Source organism: Zootermopsis nevadensis, unplaced genomic scaffold (genome assembly GCF_977971745.1).
Source record: "Zootermopsis nevadensis isolate Lab colony 2312 unplaced genomic scaffold, Znev_1.0 Znev_ptg000004l, whole genome shotgun sequence".
Lineage (NCBI taxonomy): Eukaryota > Metazoa > Arthropoda > Insecta > Blattodea > Termopsidae > Zootermopsis > Zootermopsis nevadensis.
This window is the reverse complement of record NW_028259136.1, coordinates 7,615,972-7,636,645: the sequence shown is the minus strand read 5'-3', so window position 1 is coordinate 7,636,645 and position 20,674 is coordinate 7,615,972. Positions and strand designations below refer to the sequence as shown.

At 36.0% G+C, this 20,674-nt stretch overlaps 2 protein-coding genes across 11 annotated transcripts in view; both read right to left on the bottom strand.

Moving 5' to 3' along the window:
• The window catches only part of Kpc1 (Kip1 ubiquitination-promoting complex subunit 1), a 65,942-nt gene extending 64,339 nt beyond the window's left edge, over nucleotides 1–1,603 (bottom strand). For 3 of the 6 annotated variants that reach the window (XR_002542064.2, XR_002542065.2, XM_087343036.1), the window contains exons 1-3: nucleotides 1,286–1,602; nucleotides 457–556; nucleotides 87–325 (exon numbers count right to left, since the gene is read on the bottom strand). Coding sequence is in view for 4 of the 6 variants with exons in the window: in XM_087343036.1 (XP_087199162.1) it covers nucleotides 87–325; nucleotides 457–554 (337 nt within the window). In the remaining 2 variants the exon portion in view is untranslated. Of the gene's footprint in view, nucleotides 1–86; nucleotides 326–456; nucleotides 557–791; nucleotides 942–1,285 lie in introns of all 6 variants that reach the window. The other 3 variants (XM_022057180.2, XM_087343037.1, XM_022057181.2) reach the window with 3 other exon arrangements.
• An 870-nt stretch (nucleotides 1,604–2,473) lies between these two features.
• The window catches only part of LOC110826483 (SLIT-ROBO Rho GTPase-activating protein 1), a 127,691-nt gene continuing 109,490 nt past the window's right edge, over nucleotides 2,474–20,674 (bottom strand). For all 5 annotated transcript variants that reach the window (XM_087343030.1, XM_087343031.1, XM_087343032.1 and 2 more), the window contains one exon: nucleotides 2,474–6,635. In XM_087343030.1, the coding sequence (XP_087199156.1) occupies nucleotides 5,346–6,635 (1,290 nt within the window). In that variant the 3' untranslated portion in view covers nucleotides 2,474–5,345. The remainder of the gene's footprint in view (nucleotides 6,636–20,674) is intronic.

Genomic DNA, 20,674 nt, shown 5'->3' with positions numbered 1-20,674 from the left:
ATGGAAATGCAGCTGATTCAAAATGTCGCAGACTGCCATATGACAAACTCTGGGCTTAAGAAGGACCTTCAGTGTTGCAATCTTACCTCTGTAGAGACAAACATTGGCTCGAATGGTGCTGAAGTTACTTTGAGAATTTATGCTCAGTCGATCTGCACCAACAACGAACAGCCCAACATGCGAGGTGGTATCCAAACAGACTGTAGCAGGACCTAATCTTCCTTCTCTTGTATCAACAGGAAATACTCGCTTGTCTTGCAGTGGACCCATCTCTTCCATCAGTCTGTTCACCCACTGGTAAACACATTCAATACACTTTGACTTTCTGTAACAGAATATGACATCAGCATAATAAAGATAAATCTCAGTACTAAATGCATGGCTTAATTTACAATGCTATTTTCTGATACATCTGACATACAATTTGTACTCTTCTCATTTTAGAAAAAAACTTACTTTGAAAGTGATGATGATGTTGAAGGATCAGGCTCACATATTTTGGACATCTCAATCTCCCTCCCAAAAATATGATGTACTATCTCGTCCATTTCCATGTCTATAAAATTAAACAAAACTTACAGATTAATATCATGAGACAATCTAATTCTATAAACATAAAACCCATTGTGAATGTTGTATCAGTATAACTACACAATACAGTGATCACTTACTAGCAAACGTGTTACAAAATTAAAAAGAAACCTGCTCATATGTACACATACTTTAATTTTATGCATTTCCAGCAAACTCAGATTCAGAGACTGGATAAATTAGGTCAGTTACATACTCACTGTTGCATCACCATTTAACAGCAATTTTCAATATACTACTGAACTATATCTTCAGTGCATGTATGTCACACATTACATTTTCAGGACCATACGCATGTTACTGTTCCCAATCTCATTTACACTCATAACACAAATTTGGGGGTTTTCAAACTGAAATCATAAGAATGTAGAGCTTTCAAAATTTAAACATACTGTTTCATATCAATTATTTAATATGCTTTACTTTGGTGTTTTCGAGAAATTTTAAATTTGTAATGCTTTTATATTTTGAAGATATTACTTCAGCTACTGTCTTATTTTGGGGTTTTAAAGCAAACATTACAAATTCGTACACCTTAACAAAGGGCTTCATAACAGTTCCTATAGTATACAAAAACATTTGACACAATCCACTGCAGGCACACGCAACATGGCTAGTTCCATAACTAGCCAATACTAAAAGCAAAAAAGAAAGACATATGGTGAGAAAACTAAATGCATTGCAGAGTATTTACCGTAATAATAACATCCAACGCAGCAACGACCAACTATGGTTCCTTAACGTAATTCAGTCAATAGTCACATAACCAAACATTTCATTCCTGCATCTACGTCCTCCAGCTGTTGCATTCACAGCAATGTAATTTCGTACGAAACAATACCTAACAACCACTATTACATTATCCTAAAAAAAATCAACAACTTATATTTAGAAATACACACATTATCTTCAGTTTACTGCTATATTCTTATCTCAATCAATCACAATACAACAGCGCGTTACCAACCAAGACCACAAAGTCACCGAATGACGCCATACACACACACACACATAGTCCTACCATCTATTGGACAATATTTTGGTACTACTACAAAACGATCTGATAGTAGGGACCACTGCCAAAAGCTGTCGCCAAAAAGGTTAGCTACTATCGAATTCACAATCTCATTAATTTTACATCCCAGCAGTCAACTCCAATTTTTAAAATGTGTGCACACACCCATCAGGAGAAAGGCAATCAGCAGTTCCTTAAAAGAAATTTCATACACTTTCAAAATCCCCTTACTTAAATGTACTGAATCGTTTTATGTAGAAAAGCTTAATATTCTTCAATCTGGTTTGTTGGGAAGGTCTCAGATATGCATAAACTTGGACCATTTTGTTGTGATATCTACAGTTATACTAATGTCTTATCCCCATAAAGGTTAATGATGAATAACCCAAGAGTCTTTCATCAAGTATAGAAAACATTTTTGTTGCAGAAATAATTTGACTTGAATTTTTGTTTAATATTCAAAATAAAGATTTGGAATAAGTAGTCCTTTGCATTTTACTCTGTTCTATTAATCTATCAACTGAAATTAAAAAAAACATTACAGTACAGCATCTTCAATCTTTAATGAAACAAATATTTACTAACCAGAGCTAAGGTACTGCTTCCTGCAAAAGGCCAGGTTAAGCAACACAAAACATCATGAAAGCGGGGCAACCACTACTGCAGATTACAGTACTTTTCAATTTATAACAAATGATTAGCCATTTTATGACAATAATGATTGGGTCATTTTGACCAGATGTTCCACATGCATTGAATCTGAGAAAATGGTTTCATGATAGGGTCATTCACTATTTCCTATTGGTCAATATTCTCCTGAATAAGAAACAAAATTGCCTATAATGTTCAGCATGAAAACCTGAAGACTTCACAGAATTTTAGTGGTTTATTATGACATTGGTAATGAATTACAACTGTCGACTGTTTACAAGTATAGTGTAATGTAAACTAAAAGTACAGTACATTGGTAAAAATGTCAAAGAGCAGCTGCTGACACCACAGCAACAATTAATTATGCTCTTTCAGAAACTGTTTATAGAAAAAAATCTCATCTTAGGATGAAGCACAATATCTTCACTGAATAATACTGAAAAACTGGAAGCAATTTCCTTGGATTATAAGTTCATGCATTTATTTGTTACTCCCCATTAATTAAACACTAATACATTCCTTCGGTATACATCAGTCTCAAAAACTCCAGTCTACCAAGTAAACATCAACTTTGGTGTTATTTCCCCCCCAGTTCTGACTCTTCTTTGAAGTATAATGATATAAAATATTTATACACTGCATATCACAAATACATTTAAAAAATTGCTGAAAGAGTTTTCACATAATTCCTGATATTTGCACACTGAAGTATGTTTCAGTTGGTAGGACTGCAAAAGTAATAAAGAAGAGAGATGTGTAGTATGAATGAACATGATACTGCTGTACAGTACAACCACATAATAAACACATTTTCCCCTTGGAAACAATGTACATCACATCATTATTTGTCATTTGTGCTAGACATTGCAACCTACATGCAAAGAAAAAGTCTCATAAAAAACTAATACATTTTCTTGTTTCTTGAACATGTAAAGCTATGTTTGACTTTATACCTAAATACATAAAGCACAGACATGTATTCTTTGCTTACTACAATGGACCATCTTATGAACATAGGCTATAATTTTCCTGTAAGGCATACAATATATTTTATTGTAAACTGGAAGCAAATGTCTTCTGATTACATAGTGATGAAGAAATATATTTTGAATTAATCAGAAACAATGTAAACTGATTTCTTGCATGAGAGTACAGTCAAAAGAAATTTCACTTTAGAATATTGTTCATGTTCAGGGTGATATTTGTCATCTACTGGTACTCAATCAGACCTCAGCAGTCAGGAACATGTAGAAAGGTAAATCTGTCCTTGGTAATTAATTATATGCCACCCCATTCAAACATATGATGAAGTGGAGGTAAATTTATAAACAATAATATATGAACACAAAACTATCAAAATTCTATCATCATCTTCAGCTTGTCATGTATTCCTGTGATATAAATTTTTTTTCCAAGATGTTTGATGCAGTGTGTTTTGTACAGAGACCAAGAATGTAGATATTCCCCAATCTGGTACACATTCATATTTTCAAAATGGGTTCAATGATATTCTGCAACTCTTGTTGGTCTTTACGTTTGTTTATTACAAACAAAAATCTGCTGTAGAGGCAAAAATTATCTCTTGGAGATCTATTTTTTATGTTCTGTATCCATTCAGTACGTGATGACTAATATTTGAGAAATTAGTTTGAAAATAAACTTAAGCTCCACAGCTTTTTGTCTGACTGTCAATATCAAATTTCACCAACAACAGAGTAGTTTTGTAGGTTATACATTTAAAACACTTTGTGCAAAGAACACATAAAAGAGTGATTTTAAAAATATCTCGATAAAAAATTATTTGAAACTTATAACCAAAAATACCAGCCTGTGTTACCATAAACTCCTCATAATGGTACATTTACATCAGTTACATTAATTTTGTACATTATTTTTCTATTACCACTGTATATTACACTGTGATGTATTTAAAATCATCTATAATTTTAATGTCTAAAGACAGGAACTCAATAGCTGAATTCATCAAACACACACAATGACAAAACATCTGACTTTATAGTGAGTGTAAGCGGTCTTGCTCAGTTTCACCCCACACAGATCCTAACCCTTTCCATACAATAAACAAGATACCTTGCTCAGAATATCCAGTTACTTTAGTTCTGTACTCTTTTGTTGATAATATCATTGAAAACAAACCATCCTGCCATCTGCTGACAGACAAATTTGTGGCTTCTCATCAATACAAATTATAAAATAGCATCACAATATACGGACATCTGTTTTCATATTAGCACAGAAAGAGAGATAAGTGTAAGGAGTCATTGTTACCAATATAAAAAGACTAAAAGACAATGTTTCTTTGATGTTCAATAGGAACAGCAGTCAAAGTGTATTCCAAGATACTGTGCACAGTTGCATATGATATATGCAAAATCATAAGATTAACCATAGTGCACACTGAAATCAATTCTTATGAATAATATAAAAAATCATTTTCATAGTGATTACACATTTGTAAAATATTTTAAATCAACTGACATACACAAATGCATATTACATAATTAAAAAGATCATGGATTAAATGCTTAGGACTTGTAAAACAACTTATTTACATTGTACAAAGTCTTTAAATTCCACATTCCACATACTCACACTTTATAATTATATTTGGCAAGTTGGAATCTCTGTTAACATTTACCACACTTCAGAATGGTGTGTGATATAATTCCCTGTACTTATCCAATCATATTCACAGAAAAACTCACACAAATAAGCAATATCTGAAAACAAATATTCTATAGCATTAAAGAAACATACAAATAAAAACATATAATAATGTCCAATAATATAGTAGGCCTATCAATACAAAAATTCACCTGTATCACATCAAGAGAAACATTTTCAGTGCATTTTTTTGTATCATACCCTTTTATGGAAAGGAACACTGTCACAATATATAGAGAATAGTACAGCTTATACAAAATTACAGTTTTGTCACTGAAATTCAAAAACGCACTCTTGTTTTTATTCATAAAACAACTTTTCTATAAAGACACTTCCAACAGGTGCTAAATAAAATCAGTCTTATAAAATAATTGAAACATGACAGGTGGAGCACCGAGGCCATTCAGTTCATCTGCTCCTGTGTTTTCTCCTTGTGCACGAGTTCAGGTGATGGTTGAGTGTGGTGGGGATGGGGGACCGGTAGAACTGGTTTACGCAAGATCTGCGGCTTCACCTTAACCTGAGGTTTGAAGGATGACACAGCAGCCACCTGTAACAAGGGGCCACTCTGACCAAATTTCCCTCCTCCAATCTTTGCTGTTCTCTGAGGTCCAGGACTCCTTATTGGCACCAATTCTGATTCAGTGGATTGGTTCTTGGTGTCACTGGATGGTTTCAGATTATCGTTGTCGCTCGTCTTGATAACATCGGCAGGAATCTGCAAATCGTTGTCGGGCATTTCCGTGGCGGCAACAGCTGATGAGGCAGCGAATTTTGATCGCTTAGTGGCAGCCTTCATGGTTTGTGTCTGAGCATCAATAGAGGCGCCATGCGAGGCCTTGGTGTTCTTCTTAAGTGTACACTGATTCTGTTTGGCAAATCGTTCTGCTGCAGTTGTCATATCTGGACTTTCTGGGCCCGTTGGACTTATGACAGTCTCCGCAGTCAAGTTTTCCTCCTCTCCAGATGACGACGACGATGACAGTGAGGATAAAGATACTGCAGACAGGGACTTCTTACTGCCACCAGCTTCTTTAGGACTAGATGAACCAAGAAGTGGAAGATCCATCACTAAATCAGGCGTGTGCTTCTGACGCATCTCCCAGAACTCTTGATTGGATCGAAAACTCTTGACTATTGATTTTGAAGATTCTAACTGTGACTGTGATGCTGCTCTTCGCTGCCAGAGTTCTCTGTTTTGACTGAAGTTGGCATTTTCCACACTGCCTTCCTCTCCTCCGCTCGAGCGCCGCACGTCGACTACCTCACCCACACTCTGGCTCTTCCAGTGAGTCTTCTTGCCATTTGAACTATTGTCCTTCCTCTTTTCAGCATCTCCTCGATCACCATCACTAGAGGAGCTGACAGGAGTGGTAGGCCGGGACCCATCCTCACCCGTCTCTTTGGTACCATCCGCTGGCAGAGAGTCAAGAAACTCAGACAGTCTGTCATCATCTGGTTCCGTACCCTCTGCCTCTGCCTGGAGAGCAGCTGTGGCCAATATCTGGGCTGTTGTCAAGGCAGCTTCTACAGCACCCATTACACTGCCTCCAGGAATGATCCTTGAGGCAGGTAGTGATGCTGGAACAGCTTCATCAGTCTTCAAATGTAGACCAGATGGCACACACTCTGTGCTAGAACTGCTAGTAGTGATGTGTCTGAGAGCTAAGCGAGGAGAAGGGGAGGCATCACTCTGAAACAAATATACAACATGCATCTTCTGTATATTCAACACATTATAAACTTAAGCCTGATAAAGTAATTGTAATTAAGTCTTGAATGAAAGCAGCATAAACAAGGAAGTGCAATTCACATCAACAACAATACATATACCTTCACATGACCTCAAAATAACAATTCTCCATAACATGAGCACCTGAGTTATTGTGTTGTGTCCACCCTTTGAGGTCAAATTATCATAAAATATGACCCTCTAACAGGTCTACATGCCTGAGTTCAAAACTGTCAGACTCAAGATGACAATGGACTGCAACATGATTTTCTTAATGCAATTTCACTAAACCAGTTCCAGTTTTAATTTGTCTGTTTGAATCTATATTTTGTGGTCTCTATATACTGAATATCATTCTTCTGTTAAATGAAATCTGACAGAGGACCTCAAACATTTATAGAATTCTCTGAATCCACCTTTCTTTTCTTGCACAGAAATGGACTCTTTACATGCTACTAATCAGAAAAGTCACTTCCAGACTAAATGGTTTCAGTGTGTGATAACAGTTTTCAAATACTGAAAGTCATAAGTTGCTAACAAAATGTACAAATAAAATATTTTAACAAAACATTCCAAGATACTGATATAATTCTCTGAACAGATGTAATTTAATTATCAATAGTTGTTTCTTTACTGGAGCAATGACAATATTCACAATTCTGATTCTCAGCGTCATCTAGCATGTCCACCACACAAGCAAACTTTTTTTAATATTATACACTTCTGCCATTTGCAAATTAAATAATGAACTACATCCATCCCTGTTATTTTAATACTGTGATAAATAGACCCTTGTACATCTAAATAATACATAGCAATTGTAGTACAAATAGTGGCTGCAATGTTACCAACTTGATATAACTGTAACCAAAATAACTCCGTATGTTATTAAAATGTATGGTGAAAATACATGTTACCACACATGAAAAACACTAGCACCAAACATGTCTACATTCTGTATACATTTTTGTACAAAAGCAACAAAACACTTAACACACATATATATAATGCAAAGTTATGTACTGATTTCTATATAAAAAAATGTAAAACTACAATTCACCGATGTTAATGGCTTACTATCTACACGTCACAAATGCAATATTAAGTATAAACAGAAGACAAGCTACAGAACTCATTTGCAGTAGAAGATGGAATATTTCTGTCATGCAGAAAAGTGTGCCGTGTACTGCGGGCAGAGCAGTTCTGATGCATAAAGAGAGTACTGTGACGATGGTTTTTTGTTTCAAGGATCTGTGCTGTAAAAAACTTAAGTTCAAGTTGTGACAAGTGCAATACAAAGCTGAATGATATTTTTTATTCGCAAACAGTGAAAAGGGTAACACATATACAAAACAAAATTTAACTGTAGTTTCAAAGAAAATTTTCAAAACACTAAAACATTACTAAAGTTACATTAAAACACATTACTGTTATTAATATCATAACTGATGTTTACTATTAATTGAAAAAATAGTAATATACTCATAACGGCATGTTAATAAGTTCTGCATCAACACACAAATTGTCACATTAATCAGCTACGTTATACTTCTAGATCACATCCCAAGGTCACGCAGCATCGATATGACAGGACGTGTATGTACTGGGAGGGATATAGGGGGAGAAGATCATGGTAAATTTTAAGCTATGCAACTTATTCAAGGGCTAATTAATATCCATGAAGAGACATCACAAAATTAATATTTAAACAACCAGACTGAAGTTAAATTATTGGCACTCCTGCTTCACACTGAGATTCCAATTTCAGTTCTTAGCCTCAAGGCCAGTTATGACAGGACTTTTGTGCCCTTCTCTAGTCCCAACAGACAAATGCTGGGATAGTACTGTGAAAAAGTCAACTACAACGTTCTTTCACAACCTTTCCAGTTCATCAATCATAATAATATTCCCATATAATATTAGGTAACCTGTACAGATAAGATGCCATTAAATAAGCTAACAAAAAGAATATTTCAATAAACCTAACAAACAAAGTAAATTATTAAACAAACATATTTTTAACTTTGTAGGTATAATAATAGATTCATGGAATATTTAGACACTTTAAGTAACATGGAATCAGAAGTAATGCGATTATGCATAGTTGATTTGGAATGGTGGCAAAAGAACTCGGTTTATTTCATACTATCCCAGAATTCGTCTAGGAGGATTGAAGAGAATTGTATCAATCGGTTACTCTTGACAAGATTCAAACTGGATATCTATTGCATACAAGTCTGCTGCACAGACACACAGCCAGCCTCCAAAACAGCACCATATAATTTTTCGGATCAAGCTAACAACAACATCCAAAGTAAATGTTCCTATCTCAAGGAAAAAGGAGATTTAAAGCATGACATCTAACAATAAATTTAAAAGTTATCCTTTTCTACATCATCTGAAATATAGTACTTACTCAACAGATGGCATCACTGGAATAATGGAGTAAAATTCATGCTATATTAATAGAAACAAATGAGCTACAATACAGGTACATACAAATAAAATACAAATTCAAGGTAACACAAAGTAATGCATCATGCAACAAGCATCTGCAATGAGATTTGAGGTTCTCACAAGGGTGAAAATGTGGATCATGTTCTTCTGTGTTGAATTTCATGCAGTCTTGTAGGTGGTTACCAATGCTTCAGAGGAATAGTGCCTCCATCTTCAGAGTAGAAGATTGAAACATTGGTAACTAACCTCAGTACTACATGGCACCACAATTCAGATCATGGTCCAAACTTCTCTTTCCATGCAGCCAATACCTGAAATAATGCAAGCTTTAGCATGCTAGATGTTAGTCCACAGGTCTACATGAACGCATGGATTACAGCCACTGAATCAAGAACAAAGGAAAATAATATGATTTAAACATGTCTGATAAATCGGCTTCAAAATAGAATTTTGTTGCTAGATATCAGCTGAATAACTTAAGAACTGCCTGAAATAATCTTCTTGGGTTATCAGATATTTGCAACCCTGTTATCAGGGACTGATGTGAACAAAGTTTTAGAGTCCATATTGACTGAACCAATTGCTTGAAATAATTCAGGGACCAATTACAATGTCTGATGAAGGAGGTAGAAAAAGTCTGCAGCATTGCATTTGTCAATGTATTTAGTTATTATGAGAAACTTATGATTTTATGGACTGTATCTTTTTTTTATCAAGCTTTTTGCAAAGTAGCAGAACACCAATAGAATAAATACGAGACCAAGGTTGAGGCTGCGTGAGGAACTGACTTGGGCCTGTATCCAATGATGGAATTCTGTATTACTAGCAATAGACCTCCATGTTCTACCACCACAGAGTTAAATTCCTGTCATAAATAATTCACAGACCTTACAAACAGCCAAACCTTCTCATGAGGCTCCATCTTATTTTATTTATAAAAAAATATCTAATGATTTTTAAAGACTGAATAAGAAAAATACAAGACTTTTTAAACATTGTGTCCTGATAAAAAAAATCTACAGAAAATTCCAGTCTAAATACCCAAAATGTGAAGCAGATACTGCCAGAATTTAAAAAAAATGTGCTCAGCCACTAGACCCACAATCACTCCCTTTGAATGCTACAGGAGACAGGAAAATAAAGATTTAGAAATGAATACCTCTTTCCTTATCCTTGGTGATTTCATGTCAACAGTGCACCGTTCTTTTTCCGACGCTTCTGACACTCCTAGACAGTAAATTAACTATACAAGAACTTGGAAATACAAAGATAATCATTATATCAAAGAACTAGTCCTCAATTACTTTGGTAATATCAATTTTGAATTTAAAAACTCAGTCATGTTTGAAGATTCTGCCAGCAAAGGACTGGATGTTATATGCCCAGTGTACCAGAGAAGGAACTAATAAACACTAATTACAGCCATCAGAAACTTATGTGCAGGAAGACAACAAAAAGAGAATATAACAAAATAAAGGCATTAAAGGTTAAACCATTAAAATAAATAATGGAAAAAAAGCCTTTCTAATATAATGTAGTACGAAGCCAGAAATCAAAGTGAAGAGCCTTTTAAAATACCTCTACAAGTTTTGACAGAAGAGATCCAGTAACAAATACAGTCATTGAGAGAAATTACAAACATCTTTGGTTAGTCAGTTTTGAAATTTCTGCAGTTTTTGCAGGGTTTCAGAGGAGGAAGCATGTGCCCCATTTCCTTGAATCACTGGCTATGATGCATGAACTCACCTCTTCAATATTTGGCCGAGTGCTGGGATCACTGGCTGTGTAACGCCGAGGAGAACTTGTCGCAATAGGGCTTGATGGCTAGCAAATATACTGAGAAAAGCTACTATCACAGTAAATCGAACAAAACAAAACTAACATGAACATGTTTTAGCTGATGGAGTGTGAAATAATATCACTTATAAAACTTACAATGCTATTTTGTGCTTTACTGTTATTACTGTATCCTGAGTGGATATTTTAATACGATTCATTCATATTTCATAATTTTGAAAAAATTCAGTTTTTATTATAGTATATACTTAGTGTATCAAAGACAGACTTGAGAGGTATGTTCTTAAGCCTAACAGTTCAGCGCATCAGTTCTAAACACGATGGCAAATATTTCATTAAATTGACATTGACAAATAATGAACATTAAGTCAGAAAAAAAAACAGCATGTCTAAATGAGAATTTTGTTTTTAGCATCAAAGCATTATTGTTATTATTTTTCATTAGTGTAAAAGTAAAGTAAAGTTTGTCCCACTATACGCCATGTAGGCGTTTGGGGTGAGAGGAGGTATAGCTCCTCTCTTCCTTGACCTCGGCACTAGATGGGGGTGAGTGGTCAGCATCACGCCCCGGCCGGCTTTACCCCCGGGAAAGGACCCCGGTACCCATTGTAGAGGAGGCTGGGTGGGCCCCAGAGCCGGTCTGGACGCAGAGGCTAGAGGAAAAATCCTGCCCCCATCGGGGATCGAACCCCGGTCGTCCAGCCCGTAGCTAGTCACTATACTGACTGAGCTATCCCGGCTCTTTTTTCATTAGTGTTAAAAAGTATATAAAGAACAAATATGCATATCTTTAAACTTATAGTTCAGTGTAGCAGTGAATGGAATTAGAACTGAAGACGCAGCCAAAAAGTGAAAATGTCAATGAAAGATAATTTCAAGCCATTGGACTTGATGTCCGAGGATATGCTGGCCAAGAACCTGCAAATTTAATGTCAACTAAAAATGACAAACAGCACAGAACTTTAGTCGGGTTCTGTCAGGGCTCTGTATTTCTGACTGTAGTCAAGTCCTGGATTACATGTGAAGCCCCAACTGAGAACTAAGGTTGTGGCAATACGGTGGGTGGCACGGCCCGTCACAGATATCTTAGTTGGTGATAAAGCACTGGCAGAATGATAATGAAATGGGAGAATGTGAGTTATCACATTTTTATGTAATTAACTAATAAATTAATCCAGCAACTAAATAACTAGCTGAATATACTTCATAGTAAAGCGCCCACTTTTATTTTGAACATGGCTGTTTTCTGGGATCTTGTGCTGTTTAGTCTAGTAGGCAGTAAGCACCTCTGAAAAGTCAGTAAGTCTTTATACCAGGCTAGCGTAAATCCCAGATAATAGCCAACTTCTTACTCATTACTGTGAGAACCTAAAGTCTCATTGCTTTTATGTTATTCAGCAAGTCTGCAGTGTAGCATCCCAGTGTCTTACTCTGAATTCTTGGTTTTTCTGCATGTCGCATGTGTTAAAATTGGTGTGCAGAAAAACCGAGTACTTCAGAAAATTAAGGAATTTTGTCATGGAACCTGAAAGGTCATCACAATCATCATACTAGTCAATACTGATCCCTGTCCTGAGTCAGTTCAACTTTATATGATCAGAATCATTTTCTTTAGGATCCATTTTAATATTACACTTCCATCTATGCTTAGACCTACCAAATGGTTTCTCCCTTTGACATTATACCAGTTTATAATTATTTTATACAAAAAAAGTTATTTACGAATTTTTAACCAACAGAAATGATCTAAATAATATTTCAGCACAAATATATTGTTGTCACCAGCAAAATTATATGCCAGTGATACTCTAAATATAAACGCACAGTCCAACAGCTAAACAGTGTTCCAAACCAAATAAACTCAAAATACACTGAATATCAAGCAGAACAGGAAGTGTGGTAATTGTATCTCATACACAAATGTAAAATAAATAGAAACACTTATTTATGAATATAGAGGACCACAGACATTGGTTAACAGTGACGGCAATATGAGAGGTCACTACGTGACAAACAAATACCAAGGCTGGTACTCCCATTTCATATTTGGGAAATTTCAGCTAAAAATCTGGCCCAGGATCCACCTGTCTTGACCTCAGGTTTTACATGGCTTTCCTTATTTGCTTCATGAAAGTGCTACAACAGCACATTCAAATGGGCAGAAGTCAAACTTTCAAGGTAAAGGAAACAAGCAAAAGAACTGCCCCCCCAAAACAATTGTTCATTCAGGACAGATTTCTTCTGGGCTGTTTTAGTCTGGCAGAAGTTTACTGACGTTTCAGAGGTGCTTTGCTCTGATAATGGAGGCAGCTAGCACTCCTCAACATGAACAAACTTCTACCACACTACACAGCACAACAACCCAGAAAACAGTCATCTTAAAAAATGTTAATGTTTAAACAAAAAAATAACTCATACAAATCAACACAAATTTAGAGCTCCTCAAACACTGTCAGCATGATACCCAATAAATAAGAGGTAAATAAAGTGCAATGGTCAAACAAAAGTTCTTAGACTTGTATAAGCAGTGCAATTTCCACATTTCCTGGTTCTTGGAAGAAAAAAACAGCAATAATTCAGCCAAATAATATTATCATGAACAGCCAACTCCCAATTATCCAGATTCAAAAACACAAAAACATACAAAAAAAACATTTGCACTAGGACTGCCACAGATAAAATCCTGGGTCTTCCACCAGGAACAACTGGTATAAATACAGCAACCATAATTTTCAAAATGTGAAGGTTTTGACACTTTTGTCATGCCATGACTGTCAAGAAAAAATTTATAATAACTGGACGCTTGAGAAAAATATAAATTTTAAGTTCTGATTGGTGAATCCCAAAACTGCTGGCAAAAGCCAACAGAAGACTTACTGAAAACAAAATGACAAAACCAGAATGCTCGCTATATCATGAAAATGACACAGTAATGGTATCTGAGAAGGAAAAGTAGCTTACTAAACTGCAGTGATTTTGACACTGTATAATGCCCGCTGTTGAAACAGCAATGATAAATAACAAACATGATATCTTGACCCACACAGATTCCAAGAAATTAATTTTTACTATCTCTGAAAGAGGGAAGAATAAAAATATTTTATAAACATGAACACATTTCGCAACATTGCTTATACTATCTACAGTTTATCTTCCTGATGCACCACAGATAATTGAGAGATGACTGTAGTACATTTAACAGTTAGACACAAACAACCTGGATTGAAAATGTTTACAAAACAGACATTCCCAGGATATGCACAACGAAAACACCAGACACGATAATTCTGTGAATGCTGTATAAATGAATATCAGTTGTGAGAAGTGAAATACTGACATGATGTCAACAGGGCTGCCCCTCAAAATGACCAACGCAACGACCCCTTCCATCAATCAATTAAAGAAAGAGAATACATATTTCAAAGTAACACCAGATCACAGGTGTCACTAGAAAAATATTTTGTGAATCAAAAGCTATTATTCAATTTGTATATGACATTTAAAAACATCAACTGCTCATTCTTCTGGGTGGACACACTTTAAAGATACATCAAGACACACAAAAACAATATTACATCTCCCAAGTGGTCTCTTCACTTAAGGTATTCAGACTAACATTTTGCATGCACTTATTGTTCCCTATGCATGCTATATGTTGAACCAGATACAAAATATTCACACACTACTGCAAGGGCTCACCGTATCAATAATAAAGAGTTTCATGAGTCAGGCATAACATGCAGCGTTGTTTACAAGCTACAATTGTGAGTTATGTAAAATACTTCAATCACAGCATCCCCATCTTGCTTTAAAACATAGAAGACAAAACAATTTTTAGTTGCTTTGTATCGTTACGAAATACGAACTAACAATTTGAAAGAAACACACAAACAGTGAATGTCTGAAAACAAAGTGCGCTGGAAAAATATATGTGCTAAAGATGTACAAAGTGAGCTGCTGAGGACATTACACAGTGTTAATACAGAAAATGATGAATATCAAGAGGGCAGACATGCAGCCTAGAAGAAGTGCACACACAAGTTTGCTGAAGAAACCATTTCAAAAGCAAAGTGAAATGGTAGGTGAATGGTAATGGCTATTATCATGTCCGGTGTTGAGCATTGGTTATAGTCGACTTGATCCTTCTGGTATAAACACCAAAGAATTGAATAACTGATTGATTAATTAATTAGTGAACAAAATTCAATAATTCATGATAGCCTAATACACATAAGTTGCGTTAAAAAATTCATAAAGTATATAAGTATGGATAAAATTAAAAATGAAACAGATATTTTGTAGTAATGCCTGTATTGACTTCATTTTCAATCCAGAATACTACAAAAATTATTAACCTAATTGAAAAATTGCAATTTTCTACTTGCATTAAACACTATGTTGGTTTATTTGATGAACACAAAAATTACACAAATTTCACAAACACAACAGGCATTCAGAACGCTATTACTCACATATCTGTACAAAAATGCGTAAAGCAAATTTAAATCTACGTATCTTCAATATTATACCAGTAACATGCCTTTACATATGATATATGTATTCATTGTGCTTTTAAGAAAGTAATAAAAGAGTATAAAACTTAAGGCATAAATAAATTTATACAACATCCATTCCTCTAAACCAACACAAAATACAAAAATAACTACAGAAAAATGCACAATCTACAAAGATGCATTCATTTACCCATAACAAAAGCATTCATTCATAAGTGCAGAGATCCATATATTCATACGTTATTTTATTTACTGTTACAATGGGGCGAGACTGTCTCTGTGGAACTGTGGCCCCGACCCCAAAGGATCCCACACCCATACCCCATATGATCATTGAATGAATGTGGAGCAATGCTGAAACAATATTAACACTAAAAAAACAAAGAAAACCTACAGGGCACGGAGAATATGTTGTCCACCACAATGAGACTGCCCTGGTAGTAAACTGAGCCTTCATGGAGAGCAAGAAGCAACCGACCACCTGAGCTATGGTAGAGACATACATGGTAAAAATCACATGGCGTCAGATCTTGTGATCGGGGTAGCCAACGAAGCAGCGCATGGTTATTGGCAGCCATGTGTCCGATCCAACGTTGTGGCAAATGCTGACTGAGGTAGCTGTGGACGAGACTGCCAATGACCATGCGCTGCTTCGTTGGCCACCCCTATCACCTGACCTGATGCCATGTGATTTCTTTTTTTTATGGGGGTACGTTAAGGACCAGGTCTTTGTACCGCCTCTGTCACGGGATCTGCCTGAACTGTGAAGACGAATCATCGCTGCCATCTCACAAATCGATAGTGACATTCTGCAGCAGGTTTGGGCGGAAATGGATTATCGGCTTGACGTCTGCCTCGTCACAAAGGGCGGACACGTAGAGCATTTATGAGGTATGTAAATAAACTTGTAGAGTTTCTCTTTCTATCAGCATGTCCTATGTAACCATCCATTGCACCATTCAAGTCTAGTGATTTTTTATAATGTGTCAGGAAATTTTGAATAACCCTGTATATTTATTCGTTGCCTCTGATAGTTAAATACAAAAAATTTGCTATCATCACTGACAAGTTTTAAAAACAAAAAAATTAAGACCAGATTCATGTCAAGAATACTGCAACCAGGATTTTTTTTACTACTGTTCTATTTATTCTATTGTGTTTGTCACATAAAAGTATTTTATGGCTTATATTTTACTGAAAATTACTTCAGCTGTTTTCACATTCCATTCCAGCACAGTTAATAATTTCAATATGATTAAATGAATATGGCCTGGTAAAATGACCTCCATTCAGAAAACAAATAATATTTTAATCAGTGCTTTTCCCCAAGTCCAGAATCCATTCTGAGGACACACTCTCATAAGGCAGATTCTATTAACCCCAGTGACAAGTGACTATGAAAATGATGATCAGCAGAATGGGCACACAGCTTAACACAGACTTTGAACCAAGGTGGGGGCCTAGATGGTATGTTTCACTTGCATAAGGTTTTATCTTTTGCACAGCTGAAGGCTGACTGTGAGTAGCAAAATCCACACACAGATCTGACAAGGGACTCAACCCAGAACCCTGTGAATCAACCAAGCACCCTTTTTCTGTATTAGTTAACATATAAATCACAATGCACATTAATCTGACTTTATTGTTGTATGGCATACTCAGCATCTTTTAAAATCCAAAGCACCACATTCAAAATTTTAACAAAAATGAAGAATATATAGGAGCTGGGGTAGCTCAGTACAGTGTCAACTACAGACTGGATGATCAAAGTACAATCACCAGTAGGGGCAAGGAAATTTTTATTCTGGCCTCTGCATACTTCAACCACAATTTTAGTAATATCACACTCTTCCACTAATATGGAAAACTAAAGGCAAAATATAATTAGACTGCATTCCGGACTGGCTCCAGATTCACTTAGCCATCTAAGAGCACATTCCAAATTTCAGGTATGAGACGCAGTGCATGCGTACACTGAACACCAAACATTAAACAATCTGCCTGATATCAATGAATGGTAACTACCTTAGGTGGAGGGGGTACAGTCCATTGGTGCAGATCACTTCTGCGATGTATCAACAACCTAGTCAAACAAAGGAGCCTTCATGTACAAGATGTTCAGTTAGTAATATTAAATACAGCTTGAATTAGGTGTTCCTTGCACGAAATCAACACATTAGTGGAAGAATGTGTTCATATGCATAAAACATCTCTGAAACTAGAGAACAAATTTTAACAAGACTTTGGTAGCACAAGGGATGAGGGTATTATTATGAAAGCTTCTGGACATAATGAGTTCATACTGGTCCAGTGTACACCATACTTCATTTAAAGCTTTTAGGCAACCCAAAGTTCTGTGATCATGTTCATAAAGATTTTCAACAGATCCTCTCACAGACTGCAGCCCATTTGCAAAGTCACCACTTTTAACATCCTGTTTCTCCAATATTTATCATTAATTCTAAACCCGAATATCCAAAGCAGTGTCTTCCCTGAGATTTTATGTGCATTATATGTATTTATTTTTGTTGTTGCTAGTGTTAGAACTACTGTAATTTCTTTTTAAAACTCTGGTTCTGGGGATTACATAATTGATGTGATGCTGTTGAGAAGTGGACCACAAAGATTAAAGGTAAACAACTGCCAAACTAAGCAAACATGCCACAAGGGGGTATGTATGAAAGAATTCCATGGATTCTTAACATCAGCACTAGATCAAGATAAGCAATCAACTTTATGATCTTCCCTCTTTTCTCACTGGATAGGTACCGGTACCAATACGGACAGATTGACAAATATAAAAACCCCTACTCAGGCAAGAACATAACACCAGTCATCCAGCCGCTATCCAGAATCAGGAATGCAAAGGTTTAGAGAAAATATTCCTCCATGGGATGTATTACTACTTCAAATAATACCTCAATCTTAGATAATATTTGTCATGCCTATTGTAATAAACAGGAATTTAAATTTCAGTATAGCAGACTCTGGTAGCATCAGTAGTACCAGCTTAATTAGAGAAACAGTATGTCTTCCATAATCTGCCCTACATGTACGCAATGTTACATCGTCAGACTGTGTGACACAGGCATAAACTGATCCATGCAGTGCACCAGAAACTTAAGTGCATCGCCCTGTCCACATGCTAAAGCAAAATGCCTTACCTGTTCATTTAGTGCCAATAGCTATAAATGTTACTATATTTAGTGCATATGGCTGTCTTAGAATATAAGATGGAGACAGTAAGCATCTATGAAACCGCAGTAAATTTCTACAAGATTACATGGGGCAACATCACTGACGACAGCCATCTTCATACTCACCACTGTGATAACCTGAAATCTCACAGTAGTGATCTCTTTGTTTTACAAAATGCATTTATGTTGATATTAAACTTCTCTGAACAGTGCTCCATTAAAACAATTATATTTTTAACATCACACTTAATGGTTAGGAACCAACACTATTGCTTTCAAGGCACACAAGTGGAATGACATGAGCCACTATGGAGAGGGCTTAGCATTATTTTATCTGTGGGCGAGACGAGATATTCGGATATTCTGAAATGACTGCAAGCCAAGAGTCTCAATTCTGAAGTTAATAACTGGTATTAAATAACCTAACAACTATTCACACTGCCAAAGCATATGTTACATAGACACAAAATGACACAAATTTAATGTTATTAATAATTAATCTGGATGCAATACCTAGAACTCTGGTTGCAGTTCTTAAAGTGATCACATGCACTGTAAATGAAAATAAAAGGATAAATATTACGAACCATAAAATTTGTATCTGTCAAAATCTAGGGTTTTTTTACATTTATTTATTTTTTCCTCTCCCCCTTACAATTTTAGTACTTTTTTTTAAAAATTAAATTTTATAAAACATATCAAATTTTACTGAAATATTTTATGGTATCAAAGTCCACTTCTTCGTCAGGAAAAATTAATATCAACGTAAATACTTAAAGACATACGCACAGCATGCAAGCATCTGGTACCAATCGCTGTTTTAACAAATCCACATCTTATATTCCAGGCATCATACATCAAACATGATGGCAGAATGGGCTACTACACATTGCGCAAGTCACAGGAGGGCACTATATCAAGAACACAGGCAGCCAAGCAAGCAAGATCAAACTTCTACCGTCCCTCAACATACAGAGCCCAGCACACTCTGACAACATTAACTATGGCAGTGGATGATGGCGATATAATGCACAGAATGGACCTCCACCTGACAGGGAGCGTAATGGTATCTTGACACCCCTGTACTTTAATAAGCAAAATGAGATAATTCTCATAATTGTATTTTTCTCTGAGCCTCCTCTTTATTAAGCCTACTATGTACACACAAGTTCTAGTGTTCTTTGATCCCTTTCCGTTAGCTAATAAAATCCCTATCAAAATACCCAAGAGACTGACACACCAGCAATAATCCATCTATCTTGCACATGGGCAGGCACCCAGTATGGAGAATCCGATATCAATGCATGTTCTTCAAGGTTTTCCTCAGTTTCTCCACGTGAATACTCGACAGAATCTTCAAACATACCTACTTCAAAATATAAGTAACTGTCATCTTATACCTCATCTCAGATGTTCTGTGACCCTATTAAGTCAGTGATCAAGACCACCAGGCCCACATTGCAGAATTAAAAAAAAGACGTCAGGCAGATCTGGCCAGCGATACAGGATTATAAAACTGAAATGTATTTATATTGAGAAGCATACGTGTTTCTGCACACACATTCGGTAATATTTTACCCTAGCATGACAATAAATTATGGCAGATACGCATCTCCAATAATATAACAGAAAAAAAGAGAGAAAGAATCAGTTCTAAGACATTCACGACAGTGGATACATCGTAGGACCTGAGGTTCCCACAGAAGTGAACATGAAAAAGTTCCAGAGGTCTCTGATGCCTCTACTGCCCTGATGATGGGGGCAGCAACGATCTCTGGAACATTGGTAAACTTCCACTATACTTCATGGCACTACAAACCAGAAGACAGCCACCTTTGCGAATACGCTGATTGTGCGGTCTGCTGGGTTTTGATGCCACACAGTCCAGTAGGTAGTAACCAATACTGTGGAGGATCATATTGCCTCCCATCTTCAGTGTAGAAAACAGAGGTTGTAAGTGCACGTGAAACAGTGATTATTTACGATTTCTTTCAGAATTATTCGTGCTGAACTGATAAACATGATGCAGTTTACA